This window comes from Aulonocara stuartgranti (assembly GCF_965226115.1).
Source record: "Aulonocara stuartgranti genome assembly, chromosome: 20".
Taxonomy (NCBI): Eukaryota; Metazoa; Chordata; class Actinopteri; order Cichliformes; family Cichlidae; genus Aulonocara; species Aulonocara stuartgranti.
Window position 1 is genome coordinate 19,221,388 of NC_138956.1, and position 19,593 is coordinate 19,240,980.

The 19,593-nt window shown below is 46.2% G+C and overlaps 1 protein-coding gene across 2 annotated transcripts in view; it reads right to left on the bottom strand.

The window, feature by feature from the left end:
- LOC309696401 (voltage-gated potassium channel subunit beta-2-like) overlaps positions 1 to 19,593 on the bottom strand; it is a 248,267-nt gene that overhangs the window by 222,268 nt on the left and 6,406 nt on the right. For both annotated transcript variants that reach the window (XM_082517619.1, XM_082517618.1), the window contains exons 3-4: positions 13,347 to 13,390; positions 1,551 to 1,588 (exon numbers count right to left, since the gene is read on the bottom strand). In XM_082517619.1, coding sequence (XP_082373745.1) covers positions 1,551 to 1,588; positions 13,347 to 13,390 — 82 coding nt within the window. The remainder of the gene's footprint in view (positions 1 to 1,550; positions 1,589 to 13,346; positions 13,391 to 19,593) is intronic.

Below are 19,593 nucleotides of genomic sequence, written 5' to 3' on the forward strand. Positions count from 1 at the left end.
TCTTGGTACTGGTACTTGCTTTCACTGATCTGTGAAAAGCACAGGGTGCCAGTGGAGGGCCTGCCAGTTCTGGTATTCTATGGGAAATGCCAATTGGGTCCCACAATCTGGCCAGTGAGCCAAGGGGCCATTTCATCAGGCCCTCAGGTCACCCTCATGAAGTCTGTTTCTGATTGTTTTTATCAGAGAAAATTATAACAGTGGTCAACTGGAAGTCATTTTGTGGGGCTCTGACATTGTTTATTCTGTTCTTCCTCAATTATACTTCTTTATGACACAAAACAAAATATTAAAATGACAAACTGGAAATGCATACTTCTTAAACCTCTCCTTTAAGCGATGGATAATTTTAAATCTAGATTTTTAGTAATATGCTTAAGGGAGCACATGCTTGTTGACAACAACTATAATTTTTGCAAAGTCACAGTTAGTACCAGATCATTCTTATTTGCTGTCATTTCATGATTGTCTCAGAAATTGCATATTCATCTGAATCATAGGAACACCATCTTAAACATGAGTGTGGCAGGGGTCTGGTCTGTGGCTCTGCTGCAGTGGAGGGGTGGTGCATTGGAATGGTTTTCATCAGGCTATTTTACCGGAGTGCACACGGCTATTGCTTTGTATTAGTTCTGATGGATTATGCAAGGGGATACCTGGAAGCAGTGCTGCTGCTCACCATTTCTGCAATGAATGTAGCGCAAGCGCTGTTTCAGGTAATCTTGTGATAATGACTGACCAGGGCATGTCGTTCATGTCTCGCACACTGGAAGAGCTGTATGAATTACTGGGCATTAAATCTATTCGGACCAGCATCTACCACTCTCAGACTGATAGGGTGGTGAAGCGGCTGGATAAGACTTTAAAATTCGAAATTTCATTCATGAGGATGAATGCAATTGGGATTGCTGGTTAGACCCTCTGTTGTTTTGGAGTGCAAGAGGTGCCCCAGGCCTTCACAGAATTTTCTCCACGGGGGATGTTGGACCTGATTAAAGTGGAGGAGCCATACAAATATATAGAATAGAATAGAATAGAATAGAATAATCAAAGTTGAACGCGCATGGGCAGAAATGTTGAGACTGCAAGCAACACAATGCGAGCAAGCGCAAATGCAAAAACTGAGCGAGAGGAGCTGCTATTGTGTGTGTGTGTGTGTGTGTGTATGGATAACAGCAAACACTGAAATACATTTTTTGCACACAGCAATGAATTTTTTCACTCAAATTTAGCTTTTCTTCGCTCAAAATAAATTTCTCCTCAAAATGCAACACCTGCAAAATTTTTTTATGTGCGCTCAGAATAGTGGCACAAAAATAACGCCGTAGACTCTCCCTATTTTCAGTGACGCAGAGGCTCGAGAGAGTGGCTGAGTACAGAGTTGAGTGGAGAAGCAGCTGAAAAGCTGATCTCCCAACATAAAGAAAAAAAAGGATGTATTGTGCAAATAGAGCACAACAAAACTGTCACCTGAGGCTACATGGGGTCCATTCATTTCACAATGAGATTGAATTTACATGCGGAAGTAAAAGGTATTTGTTGTCTCTTACCTCATCTGTGACCTGACCTCCAAAGGTAACCCAAGTTCCTGCAAAAGAATAAAAACTTTACACTTTCTTTGTTTGTGTGTGTGTGTGTGTGTGTGTGTGTGTGTGTGTGTGTGTGTGTGTGTGTGTGTGTGTGTGGCACATGTTGTAGCAGACCTGGCCTCCAAAGTTCCAGTAACATAAAAATAAAATATCAAAATTTCTGTGTGTGTGTGTGTGCAAACACATGTTTTAGCAGACATTATGTAATACCTTTTATTTGCTCTAAACATTGGACAAAATTCTGATTGGGGGAACATGTTTAGGCTGTAAATATTACTACAACTTTGAAACATTTTTACATAAAAACAGAGTGTATAAAAGAAGATGACTTGTCCTCCTAAGACAATAAAATTTTGATATTTTATATTTTGATCCAATGGCTCCCAGTTTGTTCATATATACAATGGGTCTTCCTTAAGATACAAATATTTGTTGTAGAATTTTGTTTGGTGTCAGTAAACATTAAACATGCCACACCAAACTAGCAGACAGGGGTGTTCAACTAAAATTTAAAAGGGTCCTGTCAGGGTTCCTGGGTCGGTGACCCAGTGTTTTCAGTTTTGTTAATGTTCAGTTTATTTTGCCACTTCCATGTGCTCACTTCCTGCTTTTCCTGTGTCATTAGCCAGATTATGTTCAGCTGTGTACCCACCGGCCTCTCATTATCATCCTCATCAGTCTGTGTATTTAAGCACTCTGTTTCTACCCGTTTACTGTCGTGTCATTGATGTTACGTTGTCCTTCCCGTGTGTTCCCTCACTTCAGTCAGCCGTTCAGTTGTCCAGCCAGTCAGTGTCCGTTCACCCTCTGTTCACCCACTCCCTATAATAAACCTTTACCTACCTGCCAGTCCTGCGTTTGGGTTCCTTCTTCCTCGCCTCCACACAACGCCTGACAGAATGACACGACCCGTGCCACGAAGACACGATTGGAACCCAGTGGACTCGGACCTCTACGAGGGGCAGGAGGTAGCGCTCTCCTTGTGTGCGGAAAAGCTCAAGGAGAAACAGCGGCTCTTCACGGAGCGAGAGCACATCTTCGAGGGTACTCGCCTGGCTCTGGGCGGACCTCGGAGACACCGCGTTCTCCCACCTGCTGCCTCACCTGCACCGGAGCATCTGCCGCGGAGAGTGGGCGTTTCGCGCCGCGCTTCGGCGGCTCCCTCTCTCGCGAGTCCGCTCCTCGCTCACACGTCACCTGCCTCATTCACCGGACCTTCAACCTCGCCACGGCACAGCGGCTCCGCCTCCCACCTCGGCTCAACAGAGGTTCCCGTGCCAGAGGCTCGGACGTGTACCCGGCCCGCTTCCTCCTCCCGGAGAAAGCGGCGCACACGCCGCCATAAAATGGACTATTTCCAGCAATTCCCGGTGGTGAGTTCCAGTGACTGTTTTCCACCCTCATTTGACTCTCCACTTAAAACCAATCATAAACCCATCTCTCATTCATGGGATGTTTCCCTCCTGGAGGATTCTGTGGACTGGGAAGATTTGTTCTGCTCTGCTCCCCCAAAGACTGTAAATAGTGGTGGCAGAAGGACCAGCATAATCCCTGAGAAACTTGGCAGATTCACCCACCCAGTCATTATTTCCACCCCTATCAGTCAGCCTACACCCAAACCTGTGCCAGCTCCCAGGACGAGGGCAGCTGTGACCCAGTCTACCTCCACACCTGCTTCTGTTTCTCGGGTGGGGGTGCCTGTCCCAGCGCCCAGGCTGAGGGCAGCCAGAACCCAGCCAGACCTCCCTAGAGGCTTGGAAGAGCTAACCGGTTCACCTGCTACCTCACCACTTCATCCACCTCCTGACCCAGCCTTTCACACCCTCGCACTATCCCTAGTTAGATTAGCTGAACTGTCCCCTGCCCAGGCACCAGCCTTACTAGCCCAAGCTGTAATTTTATCTCCGTCACTAGCTCAGTCTGTAGCTCAGCCATTAGCCACACCAACCTCAGCTCCGTCGTCAGCCTCGCCTACCTCTGTTCATCCCTTAGCATCTCCACTCCAGTCAGTTCCCTCACCTGCTGTTCAGCTTCCACTCCAGTCAGATCCCTCACCTGCTGTTCAGCTTCCACTCCAGTCAGTTCCCTCACCTGCTGTTCAGCTTCCACTCCAGTCAGTTCCCTCACCTGCTGTTCAGCTTCCACTCCAGTCAGTACCCTCACCTGCTGTTCAGCCTCCACTCCAGTCAGTTCCCTCACCTGCTGTTCAGCCTTCACTCCAGCCCCCTGTACTTCCGTCTCCTGTCCTCCAGTCCCCTCCAGTCAGTCCGTAGTCCAGTCAGTCCAGTCTGCCCCTGTCCAGTCTGTAGTCCAGTCAGTCCAGTCTGCCCCTGTCCAGTCTGTAGTCCAGTCAGTCCAGTCTTCCCCGGTCCAGTCTGTAGTCCAGTCAGTCCAGTCTGCCCCGGTCCAGTCTATAGTCCAGTCAGTCCAGTCTGCCCCGGTCCAGTCTGTAGTCCAGTCAGTCCAGTCTGCTCCGGTCCAGTCTGTAGTCCAGTCAGTCCAGTCTGCTCCTGCTCAGTCTGTAGTCCAGTCGCCTCCTGTCTCCCAGTCGCCCGTCTACCATCCTGTTCAGTTCCCAGACCTGCAGCCACAGCACCCAGAGCCAGCTGTGAGCTCTCCCGCTCCTCAGCCAGGGGTTTCCGCACCCGCTGGCCCGGCCGCTCCTCAGCCAGGGGTTTCCGCACCCGCTGGCCCGGCCGCTCCTCAGCCAGAGGCTTCCGCGCCTACTGGCCCTGCCTGTCTCCAGCCAGAGGCTTCCGCGCCTACTGGCCCTGCCTGTCTCCAGCCAGAGGCTTCCGCGCCTACTGGCCCTGCCTGTCTCCAGCCAGAGGCTTCCGCGCCTACTGGCCCTGCCTGTCTCCAGCCAGAGGCTTCCGCGCCGCCTGGCCCTACCTGTCTCCAGCCAGAGGCTTCCGCGCCTACTGGCCCTGCCTGTCTCCAGCCAGAGGCTTCCGCGCCGCCTGGTCCGGCATCGGACTCAGTCGCTGCCTCGCCTGGTCCGGCCTCGGCCTCTGCTTCGACTGGTCCGGCCTCGGCCTCAGCGTCTGCTTCGCCTGGTCCGGCCTCGGCCTCAGCGTCTGCTTCGCCTGGTCCGGCCTCGGCCTCAGCGTCTGCTTCGCCTGGTCCGGCCTCAGCCTCAGCGGCTGTTTCGCCTAGTCCGGCCTCAGACTCAGCGTCTGCTTCGCCTGGTTCGGCCTCTGCCTCAGCTTCGCCTGGTCCAGCCTCGGCCTCTGCTTCTGCTTCGCCTGGTCCAGCCTCGGCCTCTGCTTCTGCTTCGCCTGGTCAGGCCTCGGCCTCAGCTTCTGCTTCGCCTGGTCCTGCGGCTGCCGCGTCGTCACGTCAGCCATGTTCTGGACGTCGTCATTGCGGCCGCCTTCCTCGCGGCCGCCCACCGGACCTGCTCAGTGGCCGCCGCCGCCTTCCTTGCGGCCGCCCACCGGACCTGCTCAGTGGCCGCCGCCGCTTTCCTCGCGGCTGCCCACCGGACCTGCTCAGTGGCCGCCGCCGCTTTCCTCGCGGCCGCCCACCGGACCTGCTCAGTGGCCGCCGCCGCCTTCCTCGCGGCCGCCCACCGGACCTGCTCAGTGGCCGCCGCCGCCTTCCTCGCGGCCGCCCACCGGACCTGCTCAGTGGCCGCCGCCGCCTTCCTCGCGGCCGCCCACCGGACCTGCTCAGTGGCCGCCGCCGCCTTCCTCGCGGCCGCCCACCGGACCTGCTCAGTGGCCGCCGCCGCCTTCCTCGCGGCCGCCCACCGGACCTGCTCAGTGGCCGCCGCCGCCTTCCTCGCGGCCGCCCACCGGACCTGCTCAGTGGCCGCCGCCGCCTTCCTCGCGGCCGCCCACCGGACCTGCTCAGTGGCCGCCGCCGCTTTCCTCGCGGCCGCCCACCGGACCTGCTCAGTGGCCGCCGCTGCCTTCCTTGCGGCCGCCCACCGGACCGGCTCAGTGGTCGCCACCACCTTCCACTCGGCCGCCCGCTTGAACTGTCTCGTCTCGGCCGCGGGCCACGTGGCCGCCCGCCTGAACTGTCTCGTCTCGGCCGCGGACCACGTGGCCGCCCACCGGTGCTGTCTCGGTGTGGACTCCGTCTGTGGAGACTCTGTGTGCCTCCCAGAGCACTCTGGCATGCACACACAACTTAGGAGAGAGGTTATATCTGCTCTTACTGATATATGGTATAGCAAACACACGTATCGAGGCAAAACAAAACAGGAGCACCAGAAGGCCAAAAGACAAAAAGAAAAACAAAACACGAGTCCCAACCCAAAAAAACCAATGAAACAAAACACACCACAGCCCAAGAAAAATGGAATCCAAAACAGAAGAGTTCAGGGGGCCGGCCCGGGGGCCGACAGCACAGGAGTCCAAACAGTTCAGGGGGCCGACCGTGCGGAAGGCAACGGCGGCGTCGTGGACACAGTTCGGGAGGCCGACCGTGCGGAAGGCAACGGCGACAGCGCTGGTCCGGGGCCGGCCGCGCGGAAGGCAACGGCGGCCACTCAGGCAAAGAGGGTCCGGGGCCGGCCGTGCGGAAGGCAACGGCGGCCACTCAGGCAAAGAGGGTCCGAAAGAGGTGTAGCAGTGGTCGAGTAGCCGATTTCCACGAGTGTTAAAATGGATGTGTTGGTGGAGTTTGGGTGAGACTTTCTTCAGGTTTCCCTTATTAAAGTCGCCGGCTGCGATAAATGCTGCCTCTGGGTGTGCGGTTTCCTCACTGCTGATCGCGCTGTACAGTTCCCTGAGTGCTCGGTCAGTGTCGGCTTGTGGGGGAATGTAAACAGCCGTAATAATCACTGCTGTAAATTCCCTCGGTAGCCAGAATGGCCTGCACTTAATCATCAGGTACTCCAGGTCCGGTGAGCAGAAGGATTTGACCGGGTGCACGTTCGCATAATCACACCAGCTGTTGTTGATCATGAAACATACACCACCGCCTCTGCTTTTCCCAGTAAGATCCTGTGACCTGTCCGCGCAATGCACGGAGAACCCCGGTAGTTGTATTGCGGAGTCCGGTACCTTGTCCGATAGCCAGGTTTCTGTGAGGCAGATCACGCAGCAGTCCCGCATCTCTCGCTGGAATGAGATCCGTGCCCGAAGCTCGCATAGCTTGTTCTCCAGAGACTGCACATTAGCCAGTAATAAACTGGTCTGGTGGTCTGTTAGTGCGCCGTCTCAGTCGAACCAGAACGCCAGATCTTCTCCCTCTGCGTCGGCGTTTGCGGCCTCCAGGGCCAGAGAACAAAGGCGTCTCAGGTGAGATGAATGGGGGGTCTGCAAACGGAGCGTCCGTGTTGCAAAACTTGTTAGTTATAAGAAAGTCCGTCTTTTATGTCCAGTAAGGTTTGTTGGTCGTACACAAGGAGACATGTACTAGTCGTGAAAAAATAAAGGAAAAGTAAAATTAAACACAGAAAACAGCTGTTGCTTGGGGGAGCTCGCGACGAGGCTGCCATACTCGGCGCCATCTTGTTTCCATATATGCTTAGAGGTGTATAATCGATTGTGTAGTGATAGGATGTGTGATCCTTAATAGTCTGCAAAGGCTTGGTGTGCATTCCAGAGTGTTCTGGCATTCACACCTACATCCTGGGAGCATGGGAAGAGGTCGTACCTTGTCTTATTGTTTTATGGTAGGATAAACCTATCTATATCTGTTTTAGGCTAAGTGCCTTTTGTTTAGATGAACTGCTGGACTTCCAGACCAGCAGATTTAGGGAAGTCTTTATGGGGTCATACACTGACCACACACACACACACACACACACACACACACTTACACAACGCACAGGCAAGGTACTCTTTGTGTGTATGTAGACGTCATATGTTAATGAACCTATGTATATTCATGTAACCTCAATAAAAGAGCAGTGTTACGGGGGAGCAGACGAGAGCAAATGGGGTCGAGCGAAGGAACGGCGTTTGTCCAGTTCTCTCCCGTGCACAAGAAACATAAAGAACTTTGCCTATTCGTGTCTTGCTTTGCTGTGTAATTAAATTATATTGAATAGGTTTAAGCTACAAACCTATCATTAATGTCAATACAGAGCATGAGGGAAACAAATTTTTCAAACCAAGGAGGCTCATCATGAGAGACAAATTGGTCTTTTATTTAAAACCCCAGTAGCACATATTCAGGCCAGCATGTCTCAGCTGCCTCTGTCTTAAAGTCAGGGAACAGTTGATGTGTGGCTGATTTTATAGTTGCAAAATCAGCCTCACAGCAACTGCCCTGATGGATATTTAATAGTCACTATGTGGAACTGTCTTCAAAAACGGCGTGAACAAATTAAGGCACGCCGCAATAGGTCAAAATATATAGTAAGACTCAGGCCGCGCTAGCACTCAAGATTTGGTGCCTAAGCAGTTACACTAGGATGAATGTCACAAACTACCAAACACATCTTGTCTTGTGTGTCGCTGATTCCTTGGCATTGTTTGTCTAAATACTGCAACACTTGCTTGTGTGAGCCCGACAAAGCACCCCGTGTGACCTAATGGCTGCAAATATTGGATCTGCTGGGTCCATGACTGGCCAGGTTGTACTGTCATGAGCGAAGTGAGGATGGGCCCAAAGGCAGACACAAAACACAGACTTTTTAAAGTCCTTAAACTAATTTATTTGACAGCAAAGAAAGGCAGACAAAATAAATCCGCTCCTTGATTGTTATATGAGCAAGGTTACACTCTCTGTTGTTAACAAGAATCACAAACCCCCTGGTCTGATCAGTGTGGAAGTCTTTCAAGGATAAGTTTTCATCAGGAGTATCCTGGTGCGTCCTTGATTAAGTGAAGCACATCAAGCTACACTCCTTATATTCCCTTTGACTCCATGCTAGCACTGTTAGCTCATCTATCTTGTTTGCTAGTGACAGAACGTTCCCCAATATAATAGATGGGAGACACAGCTTATACCTCCTTCTCTCTTTAGGCCACCACCGTCTCACTGTCTCCCTCTTCTGTCCTCCGCCCCTGCATCCACAGTATGTTTGTGCTCTCTCGTTTTCTTCGCTACCCTGTTTTACTCGGGCCGCCGAGCCCCTCATTCGGGCTAATGTAGTGACCTCCGGGGTTGCTTTTCAGCGTTTGCTTTTAGAGTTTCCATCGCTGTCTTACCCTAACGGTAACGAAGCACAGGGTTGAGGCGCCGGCTCAACCCCGCGAAACTGTCCGTCGCTCAGGAAGAGTTTGCAGCCATGGAGCGCCTTGGCATTGTACAGCGTTCGAACAGTGCATGGGCCTCTCCGCTTCACATAGTGCCCAAATCGGTCGCTCGGTGGCGGCCATGCGGAGATTTCCGGCGTTGAAATAATGCCACGGAGAATGACCGTTACCCCATCCCCCACATTCAGGATTTTTCGGCCAATCTCGCCGGAACCTCGATTTTTTTCTTAAATTGACTTGGTGCGGGGGTATCACCAGGTTTTGCGCATGCCATTTGGCCTGAAAGGTGCCACCCAGACCTTTCAGCGGCTGATGGACTCCGTTTTGCGCGGGCTGCCGTTCGTTTTTGTTTACCTGGATGATATATTGATGTTGCCCATTTGGGTTGCCTTGTTGGAGCAGCTGGTTTCAGGTCTCTGGCAACCGCTGGCCTTTTTCAGTCGTACGCTCCGGGATGCCGAACGCAAGTACAGTGTTTTTGACAGGGAGTTGCTGGCCCTGCACCTCGCAACACAACATTTTTGTTTTTTCCTCGAGGGTCGCAACTTTACTGCGTACGTTGACCACAAACCTTTGACTTTTGCCATGTCCAAGGTCTCTGACCCATGGAGCGCATGTCAGCAGTGCCAGTTGGTGGCCATTTCAGAGTTTACCACAAACATTCAGCATGTGACTGGTAAGTCCAATCCAGTCGCTGACTGTCTCCCACGCGTGTTGGTTTCTCTGGTGTATGTCGGCATCGACTACGCTGCCATGTCCGCTGAACAACGTGCTGACCCGGACATCCTTGCCCTTCAGTCAACGAAAACGGGCCTCTTGCTGGAGGACACCTCTGTGTGGGACGGCGGTCCACACCTGCTTTGCGATGTCTCCACCAGCCGCCCCCGCTCGGTGGTTCCCCTTTCATGGCGTTGTCGTGTTTTTGACTCGGTGCACGCCCTCTCTCATCCCAGCGTCCGGGCCTCAGTCAAGCTGGTCAGCGCCAGGTTTGTTTGGCCGGGCCTTCGCAAAATGGTGAAATAATGGCCGGCAGCTTGTATCCCATCCCAACACTCGAAAATCAACCGGCACACGCAGGCACCCCTCGAACTATTCCGTGTCCCCGGTAGGCGTTTCGATCACGTTCATGTGGACCTGGTTGGTCCCTTGCTGCAGTCACAGGGTTTCACGCACCTTTTGACTGTGGTGGACCGCACGACCAGGTGGCCGGAGGCGGTACCCCTGTGTCCACGACAGCGGTGACAGTGGCCAGAGCATTTTTGTCAACGTGGGTTTCGCGTTTCGGTCCCCCTGCTGACATTACCTCAGACAGGGCCCCCCAGTTTGTTTCTGAGCTTTGGTCTGCCATGGCTGATGGCCTGGGGGTCAAGGTCCACCGCACCACAGCATACCACCCGCAAGCTAACGGGAAGGCCGTGCTCTGGGCTTCCTTAACAGGTGGCGACTGGGTCGACCGTCTTCCGTGGGTTTTACTGGGATTGAGTAGTGCGGTTAAAGAAGACCTCGGGGTCTCCCTCGGCCAGCCCCTCCGGGTCCCCGGGAAATTCTTACCTGAGAGTAGTGATGGTAAATTTGATTCTTTTTACTGAATCGAGTATTAATGAGTCACTCACCAAAGTGAATCAGATTTTTGAGTCATTTGATTCACTGAGTCAGTTGACCAGAGAGTGCCAAAATTTTACATTTTCACTCAAACTTAATTTGTTTCGCTTTTCATGTAAATCCCACTGCTAAGATGAATGATTAAAAAAAAAACCAAAACTATTTTATAGAGAAAAAAGAGCAAAAACATTTCTAAAATTAAGCAACTTCTACGTCTGTGAAGGTTCTCAGTCATCCAGGTCATCGTAGTCAAAGGAGCTTGCAAAGGAAAGCGTCTGGACGCTTTTCTTTGCAAGCTCCTTTGACATTAAGCAACTTCCTATCAAAATTGCTTAATAAACATTTATTTTGTTTATTTGTATTTTATTAGTATTTTCCTTAAGTGTGTCAAATATATATTTTCTCATCTAAATGTCCACTGCGCTGTGAGCCAGGGGGCGGTAATGCGCCTTAACATTGTTTGCCAACCAAGAAGAATAAGAAGCTGTGAGCCAGGAGGGAGGGGGTGAGTGAGTGATTCGTTCGCTCGCTCTATGATTCAGCACAGGAGGGAGGGGGTGAGTGAGTGATTCGTTCGCTCGCTCTTTGATTCAGCACATGAGGAAGGGGGTTAGTGAGTCCTGAGTGATTGGTTCGCTCATTGATTCAGCACAGGAGGGAGGGGGTTAGTGAGTGAGTGAGTGAGTGATTCGTTCGCTCGCTCTTTGATTCAACACAGGAGGGAGGGGGTGAGCGCGTCCTGAGTGATTCGCTTATGCTTACGATTCAGCACAGGAAGCGAGGGGGTGAGTAGCTCAAATGTGTTGTTAGCATGTTAGCAGCGCGATGCTACTCTGAACCGAGGAGCTATTTTCTTGATGTGAGCTTCTACTCAGGGTTTTTTCTTCCAGTTCAGAGCAGAAATGCTTTTGTTACGAAACTGGCTGTTGTTTTTCCCCCACAATTTTAATTATAAGCTAGATATATTTCTACTAATGGAATTAGTTTGCTAACAGCAACAGGGATGAGTCAGTGAGTCAGTTGGGCTTGTGAATCATGATTCACGAGTCAGTAAAGTGATTCTCAAGTATTGAACGATTCGTTCACGAATCGAACATCACTACATGAGAGCCCCCCCCCCCGTGTTTCGATACCTCTATGTTGCCTTTTCGCCCCCCAAGACACTCATTTCCTGTTCCTGGTCCTGTGCACCACTGCCTGCCTGACACTTTTGTTCCGAGGTCGTTGGACTTTGCTCGTTTCGTTTTCGTCAGGCATGATGCCCATAGGACTGTGTCCACCATATGACGGGCCACACAGCGTTCTTAAACTGGGCGAAAAACATTTCTTTTTGGACTTTGGCGGTTGGCAGGAGGGTGTCTCTGTTGACAGACTTAAGCCTGCACATGTTATGCAAGATGATCAGGTGGTCCCGGCCCAGGACCAGACTGCTTCTTACTGAAACCTGGCTTCATGACACTGGAAATATAGAGCTGATTGAAGCATCACCCACCAATTACACTTTTGAACATTGCATCCATAAAAACAAGAGGGGCAATGTGATTTATAACAACAAATTTTTTTATTGTAAAACTTTGCTACTTGAAAATTATCTGAGTTTTAAATATTTAGTTATGTAGATTTAATAATTCTATTTCGTCGATTTATTCTATAACGTCAGTTTCTCCTGCTGTATTACTGCTTACTATATATCATCCTCCCAGACTGAGACACGGCTTCCTGGAAGAAATTGGTGAGCTATTTTTCTCTTTTCATAAATATTTTATTCATCTGTCAAAAACAAATACAAATTGATTTGTCAATAAGCATCATATCAATGACAGCAAAGCTGAATTTATTCATCAGTGAGTTTTCAAAGTGTACACTACTGTAATTATGTGATGAAATGATGGACACATTCTGTAGTACCATTTATCAAATGATTGACCACATTGCCCCTGTCAAAACTATTAATGAATGTGGTTCATCAAAAGCACCCTAGAGAAACAATGTAAAGGTAAACGTGGTAAACAGACACTGCTGGAGATCCTACAGAATGATGCAATAATCATCATCATCATCATCATCATAAATTAATAAAAAAAAGAAATAATGCACTTTACTTCTCCAACAATGGAATCAAATCAGCCAGACAATCCTACATCTCCCAATTGATCAATAAAATCCAGTCTATTCCATTTTTTTGTCTTCATCCACTGATAAACTGTTTAATGCCTCCAAAAACATACCAACTGAATTTCTTTCAACAAATAGGTGTGATGAATTGGTGTCTTGTGTAATATCTTAGCCTCTCATAGTAATCTATCTAGCACTCCCTCACATAATGATCTAATTACTGCCACAGGCTCAATGCTCACATTCTAACCTGTAAATCCTAAAGAAGCAGTCATTCATCAAGTCTTATACCTCTTTACTCAACCCCATCCCCATCTGTATTTCACTGTTTTAAAAATAATTTCAACAGCTCAACAGTTTTTATTTTTCAATTCGCAATTTTAGTTCTGCACAAATGAAAAATTCAATCAGTTGTGTCAGTCCTCGGTCCATTACATTACACAGTATTACTTATCACTTTCCTCTGATGATAAAAAATCCATCCACAAATTAATAAGCTGCACTAATGACATCAACTGCTGGATGTCTCAACACTTCTTAAAAGTAAGTAGATACAAGATAGAGACGAGACAAAACTTCTACAGTACTTGTTGTTGATCCAAAAAGTCAGAGAAAGAATATCTGTTCATATTTATCACATCAATAAGGTTACCAGAGCTGCTAAAATGTGCTAGCATCACTACAGCCATAGTTTATAAATTGAAAATGGACATACTGAACCGTCATAATTAACATGGTAAAACATTTCTTTTAAAATGATTCACATTTTTATGACTTATCACACAGTATCAAGGGAATACCGGGTATTTTGTCATTTTAAAGAAAACTGAATACAGAATACACCTTAAATTTGTATATGTTCCATATATACCATACTTACCTAATCCAAGGCAGGATACTCTGAGCCCTGATTTACCAAGATTTCTGTTAACAAAGAAGAAATAATAAGCAGTAGGAATAGATTTATTTACCATAAAAACTGTAACAAAATACATACATGAACACTTTGAAACTCAAGATTCAAGATAGATTCAAGATTCTTTATTTGTCACATGCATAGTTATACAAGTACAACATGCAGTGAAATGTATCCTGACACACTCCTCGACTGTGCAAAAGGGGAGAGAAGAACATTATATACATTAAGTGAATATATACATGGGGGGCACTATGTGCAGTAAGTGGCATTGAGTGCAGCAAGTGGGTGAATTATGTACATTAAATGAATTAAATAAAATAGACAATCTGAACTATTTAAATTAAAAATATGAAATGTACATTGTGCCTGTGGGTGTCTAGAAGAGAGTCTCAGTCACTTATGGATGCTGTAAGAGGGCGTGTGTGTGTGTGTGTGTGTGTGTGTGTGTGTGTGATAGAAGCTCAAGAGGAGCTTGAACTTCTATCTCAAGCTTCTAACTTGAGCTTCCTATCTCTTGAACTCTTTTAATTACAGGAAATGTCTGTTGAATTTCCATTATTTTAAAGTGTTATTTTAAAAGTTCCCAAAGAAGCAAAAATACTGAGAATACAGAAAAGACAGCATCTGTTACCTTAGAACAGGGTATGAAGCTGTCCAGTTGGATACTGTCTGAGCTGTGCCAATATGCTCTGTCACAGTTTCACTCATGTTAAATGAGCAACTTATTCTATTGAAAGCATGAGAGTGGTGATCACTGACCAAGTGCATGAGAAAAAAAATGTATATTTTATGTATATAAAAAAAGTTTGGTAACATTTCCTATTACAGCTCAATAATAAAGTGGCAATAGTACACACACACACACACACACACACACACACACACACACACACACACACACACACACAATGCACAAGAATGTCATAATCTGGTAGTTTCTAAATTATTACCACTCAATTACCTGGTAGTTTCTGTGTAATAAGTGGAAAACAGAGCTGCAAAATGCAAAACTGACGGTTTCTATTTAATAACATATTAATATTTATTAGAGATGGACCGATCCGATATTACGTATCGGTATTGGTCCGATACTGACCTAAATTACTGGATCGGATATCGGAGAAAAATAAAAAATGTAATCCGATCCATTAAATATCACGAAAGCTCCTCACAAAACTTGCAACACGCCGTAACTCGCCTCAGAACGTTAGCACGTCGGAGCAGTATGCATCACGTGATAGAGCGGCTGTGGCATGCGGGACCTGTCGGTGGTCTGGATAGCATGTGGAGCTTCGCTAGCAACCCGGCATTTCATCTCCGACAAAGTTATCCCAAGAGAAGTAAAGCAAGTGTGTAAGTCCATCTCTGAATGTTTGTAAAGTATTCCTGCGTTAAGCTTAACAAACGATATATGGAGCGACTGCCTCTTCTTGCTGCTACTTCAATCATGAAATTGCTTAATGATCAGCTGATCGGCTTTTCTGTTGCGAGTCCGTCTGTCTTGTTTGTTTTTGGCCCACTTTGCACCAGAAAGAGGAAACCAGCGGATAAACAACAGCAGCACGTTTAAGCTGTTGTTAGAATTTGTTTAATATTACTTTCTACACCAGGATCTTTTTCTACGTAGCTGACGCTGGTAACTGTGCAGGGGCGGATCTAAACTGTGTATCTGTGGATACACAGTTTAGCCAGGGGGGCCGATAGGGCATTAACAGGGAAAAGGAGGCACAAAGACATACTTTTCTTTCTTATTCTCATTTAAAATGTCTAGCTTTTAATAAATAATTATCTGACACCCAAAGTTTTAATTTGATGCAAAATGAATAGAAGTCCATTACTGTATATAGTAACTATTAAGTCTAATATATATACCCTAGTAAGCTATAGTACTTTTTCCTTTGGGAAGGTACCATCTGTGCAGTCTGCAATTTTGTTGAAGAAAGATGTTGAATCTATTTAATATTTTAATATATTGAAAAATAATTTATTTCTGTGCATTTTTTTCCACACTGCATCAAATTAAGGTTGATTACGTCGATTAAGCATCATGAGGTAGAGGGTGGTTCCCTATTTTTTATTTATTTATTTTTGTTGTTGCTGGGAGTTGGAACCCTATTAGTTAGGTTGCTTAATATTTACGCTAAGTACTCTTTAAAATACCAGAATAGGGAAGATGGTGTAGGTTTAAGTTTATTAGATTGATCAGTATTGCTGAACTATGAAATATTTTTTTTTGCATACAGGTATAACAGAATAGCTTTAGTGTAGTTGTTGTTTTAAACTTGAGTATGAACTTATACAAAATGCAGCAAGATATTTTAAAAAACAGTTTTGTTGATTCAAACACACTATATCGGATTCATATTGGTATCGGCAGATATCCAAATTTATGATATCGGTATCGGACATAAAAAAGTGGTATCGTGCCATCTCTAATATTTATTGAAGCAACCTAAAAAGTGTGCATTATTACCTATAAAAAACCTGTGGTAGTTTCTCTTTAATCAGCATAGTTGGAAACAGCCTGCAAAGAGCCGGCTGCCAGTAATTGGCAGTAGGGGTGGGTTTAGAAAATCAGTTTTCCAATTCAAATCGATTTTAGCTTAAATAACGCAATATTGATTAATTAAATCCTGAATCGATTTTTAAATATAAATATATTTTGCCAGAAACCCAACAATCTCAGGTTAAAGCTCACAAAACTATTTCAGCAACAACCAAACAGCTAAAACAGCAAATGAGAGCAGGTAAATGGATTTCGCACAAAGATGTAAACACAAAGCGTGGATCATTCACCTGATGGCACGTACGCAGACCTGCCATCAGGTCTGAAAGCTGACATCTCACAGATTCTGATGCTGCATGTTTGGTCATAGTGATGGGATTTCCGGCTCTTATTAGAGAACCGGCTCTTTCGGCTCGGCTCACTAAAAAGAGCCGGGTCTTTCGGCTCAGAACCGGCTCTTCAGGTTGTCTTGTTGCTTTAATTAATTTATTATTAACAATAATATAAAATTATGCACAAAAGTAATTACTAATGTAAAAAAAAAGTGGTTTTATTTATATATGTTTATATATATGCGGTGGCCCCTAGAGACAAAGCACGTACAAATTCCAAAACACTAACAAACTCCAAAACACATTTCTAGCATTAACTGAACTTCCAAAACAGAGCTACCTAGATCACTTAAATGAGCAGTCCCCAACCCCCGGGCCTCGGACCGGTTCTGGTCCGTGAGTCGTTTGGTACCAGGCCGCGAGAGTTGAGGCTCAGGTGTGAAATGTATGGTTTTCAGGGTTTTTATCGGTTTTCAGCGTTATTGTCACAACGGGACTGAACGGACTCACGCGCAGGCTCTAGGTCTTGAAAGCACAAGAGTCTTTATTATGATACACCAGGTGATTATTTACAAAAGTGAGGGGAAAGCCGGGCTCCGGGGGTCCACACACGAACGGGAAAGACGCCGATAGTCTCACACACACACACACACACACACACACACACACACACACACACACACACTCCGTCCATTCCTCTTCACACTCCACTCACTCGGGTAACACAGGGGTAGGTCCAGGGAATCTGTACACAGAGACACGAAGGGATAGTAAGGTAAATCGCTGTGAAAACACTTCAGAGCTGGGGTTACACTGACGAGGGTCGGCTTTTTTTCGGTACCGGTACTAGTTTTATTTTGTTGTATTTATCCACGACACCTTAAAGGTCGGTCCGTGAAAATATTGTCGGGCATAAACCGGTCCGTGGCGCAAAAAAGGTTGGGGACCGCTGACTTAAATTACACAATTGAAAGCATATGTGTATTGTTTGTGTATTTATACACAAGCACTCATATATATTCAAATAATTTTTAAAAAATGTTCATTTACCTGTTACTACCACACACCAAATCCGGTCGTTGGTACTTGCTGGCTTGTGTAGCCACTAGGTAACAAAAGCTCAACACTGCGCCTAGCATCCTGGAGCACTTCTTTTGTGTTTTGCACGTGTTTTGAGTTTTTATGTGCTTCTGAGTTTTTACGTGTTTTTGAGTTTGTACGTGCTTCGAAGTGCGTACGTGTTTGTAAGTGCTTTGTCTCTAGGGGCCACCGTAAATATACTTTTATTTATTCACTCCACATAAAATGTAATAAATAAATCATATAATACAAAAACCAACTATTCACATTTCAACTTTTAACTATTTACATTTTCAGCTTTTTCCTTTTAAACAAATTTAAAGTGAAACACAAAACACAAAATGCTGCAAACCACAACACAATTAAATATAAATTAAAATATGAAAACAAAAAGAACATGCATATTCTCTGTCATATGAGCCTGCATGAATAAACTTTCTGAATCCTTTATCATCTGCAACTGAAAATAGTTGTGGATGATTACTATACCTTTCTAATGTGACGTTGGTGTCCCTGGCTCTCTTTCTCTCTCTTTCCCTCCCGCTCTGTTCCTGTGCTACTGCCAGTGTAACTACCGCCCCTCCCCCTCTTCCCAGCACAAAACACAAGACTCGCGTGTGGAGTGAAGCGGAAAAAAGTGCGAGAGAGGATGAGAGAAGGAATAAGAAAAAAACCCCACGGCTCACGATAAGGAGCCGACTCACGTCGTTCACGTCAAAGACCCGGCTCTAAGAGCCATTTTGTTTGCGACCGACACATCACTATTTTGTCAGTCTCCAATCAAAATTCACTGAACCAGCAACAAATGAAGATCAAAACTGTGCTTCACATTTGATAAACATCCTCATTAATTCCCTCTTACGTTTGTTGTTTTGCTTCCACCATAATAAAATCGATGATAGCCAGACCTAGATGGCAGACTGCTGCCTTCTGGGAGTCTGGACTTTCTATTTTATCTCTGGATAAAGACAAAAAAGAAGTGGGGCACCATCTGCTTGTATAAACCAATCGATTATAACTCTAAATTTGGAATCAAACCCACATTCTACATACTGTTGTATGAATGCAAGGTAAGAAAAAAACGTTTTTATTCCTTAAGTTATATTTAGGACAGTTTCTCTGGTAGTCATTAACTTATGCCACATACTATCAACTTACACCACTAATGCTAGAATAGCTAACAGCAGTTGAGTACCTAACATTAGCTTAACTAATCATACGTACAGTAGTTATAAAAGCTAAGGTTATATAAAGGTAAGGTTGTCATGAAATAAGATGACTATTATTATTGTAAATATGGAGAGAGGACTAGACGTGATCAGTTCTACTTTTGAAAAAAGATCTCAGATGTTGTCCCTGAGATCTACTGGAGTTACTAGTCTATCTTGGGGGTCACTGCACGAGTGCGATAACTACCACTGGCACAACTGTTTCCTTTACCCCCCACATCTTCTTAAGCTCTTTTCTGAGTCCTTGGTACTTCTCCAGCTTCCCATGTTCCTTCTTCCTGAAGTTTCTGTCATTCTGTATCACTACTCTATTTTAACTATGGATGTTTTCCTCTGCTTGTCCACCACTACTATGTCCGTTTGGTTAGCAATCACCAGTTTGTCCATTTCATGCATTCTTGACTACCCTAGGCGGTGTCTCCCATTTTGATCTAGGGACTTCCAGGCTATACTCGGCACAGATGTTCCCAGGATGTGGTCATACGTGGAATCCATACATGGCATTCAATGTATGCCCTGCTTGTGTGATCCACACAAATATGTGGTCACAATTTTGAGTTAAGTGGTGTGATATATGGAGATTATTATGCATGTTTTATGTTGCTGGTTTATTGGTGGAATTTAAGTCCACAATGTCATGCAAGTACTCTGTTGCCAGGAGAGTCTATAACACTTTGGACAGTAGGGGGCAGCAGTGTGCTTTGGGAACTAGCGATGTGCGATACCACTGATTTCTTTTCCGATACGATACCAAGAAAAATTCAGGGTGGTATCAACGATACTGATCCGATACAGATACTTTGTACAAAAAACTTAATGTTTCATTGTATTTCATATATAATTGTATTATGTAATTGTAATAATAATATAGCTTCATAATGATTACAGGACATCAGACTACTTGTTCTTATTGCTTAATATTGCAGCACCCTCTCCTATCCCTCTCCTCCTCTTCAGTTGGCCTCAACATACGCTCATCATATTCTGTGATATGATTTACTGTGAGGTGTTTAACAAGGTTAGTGGTGTTGCCACAACACCTCACTGTCTTGCCACATGTA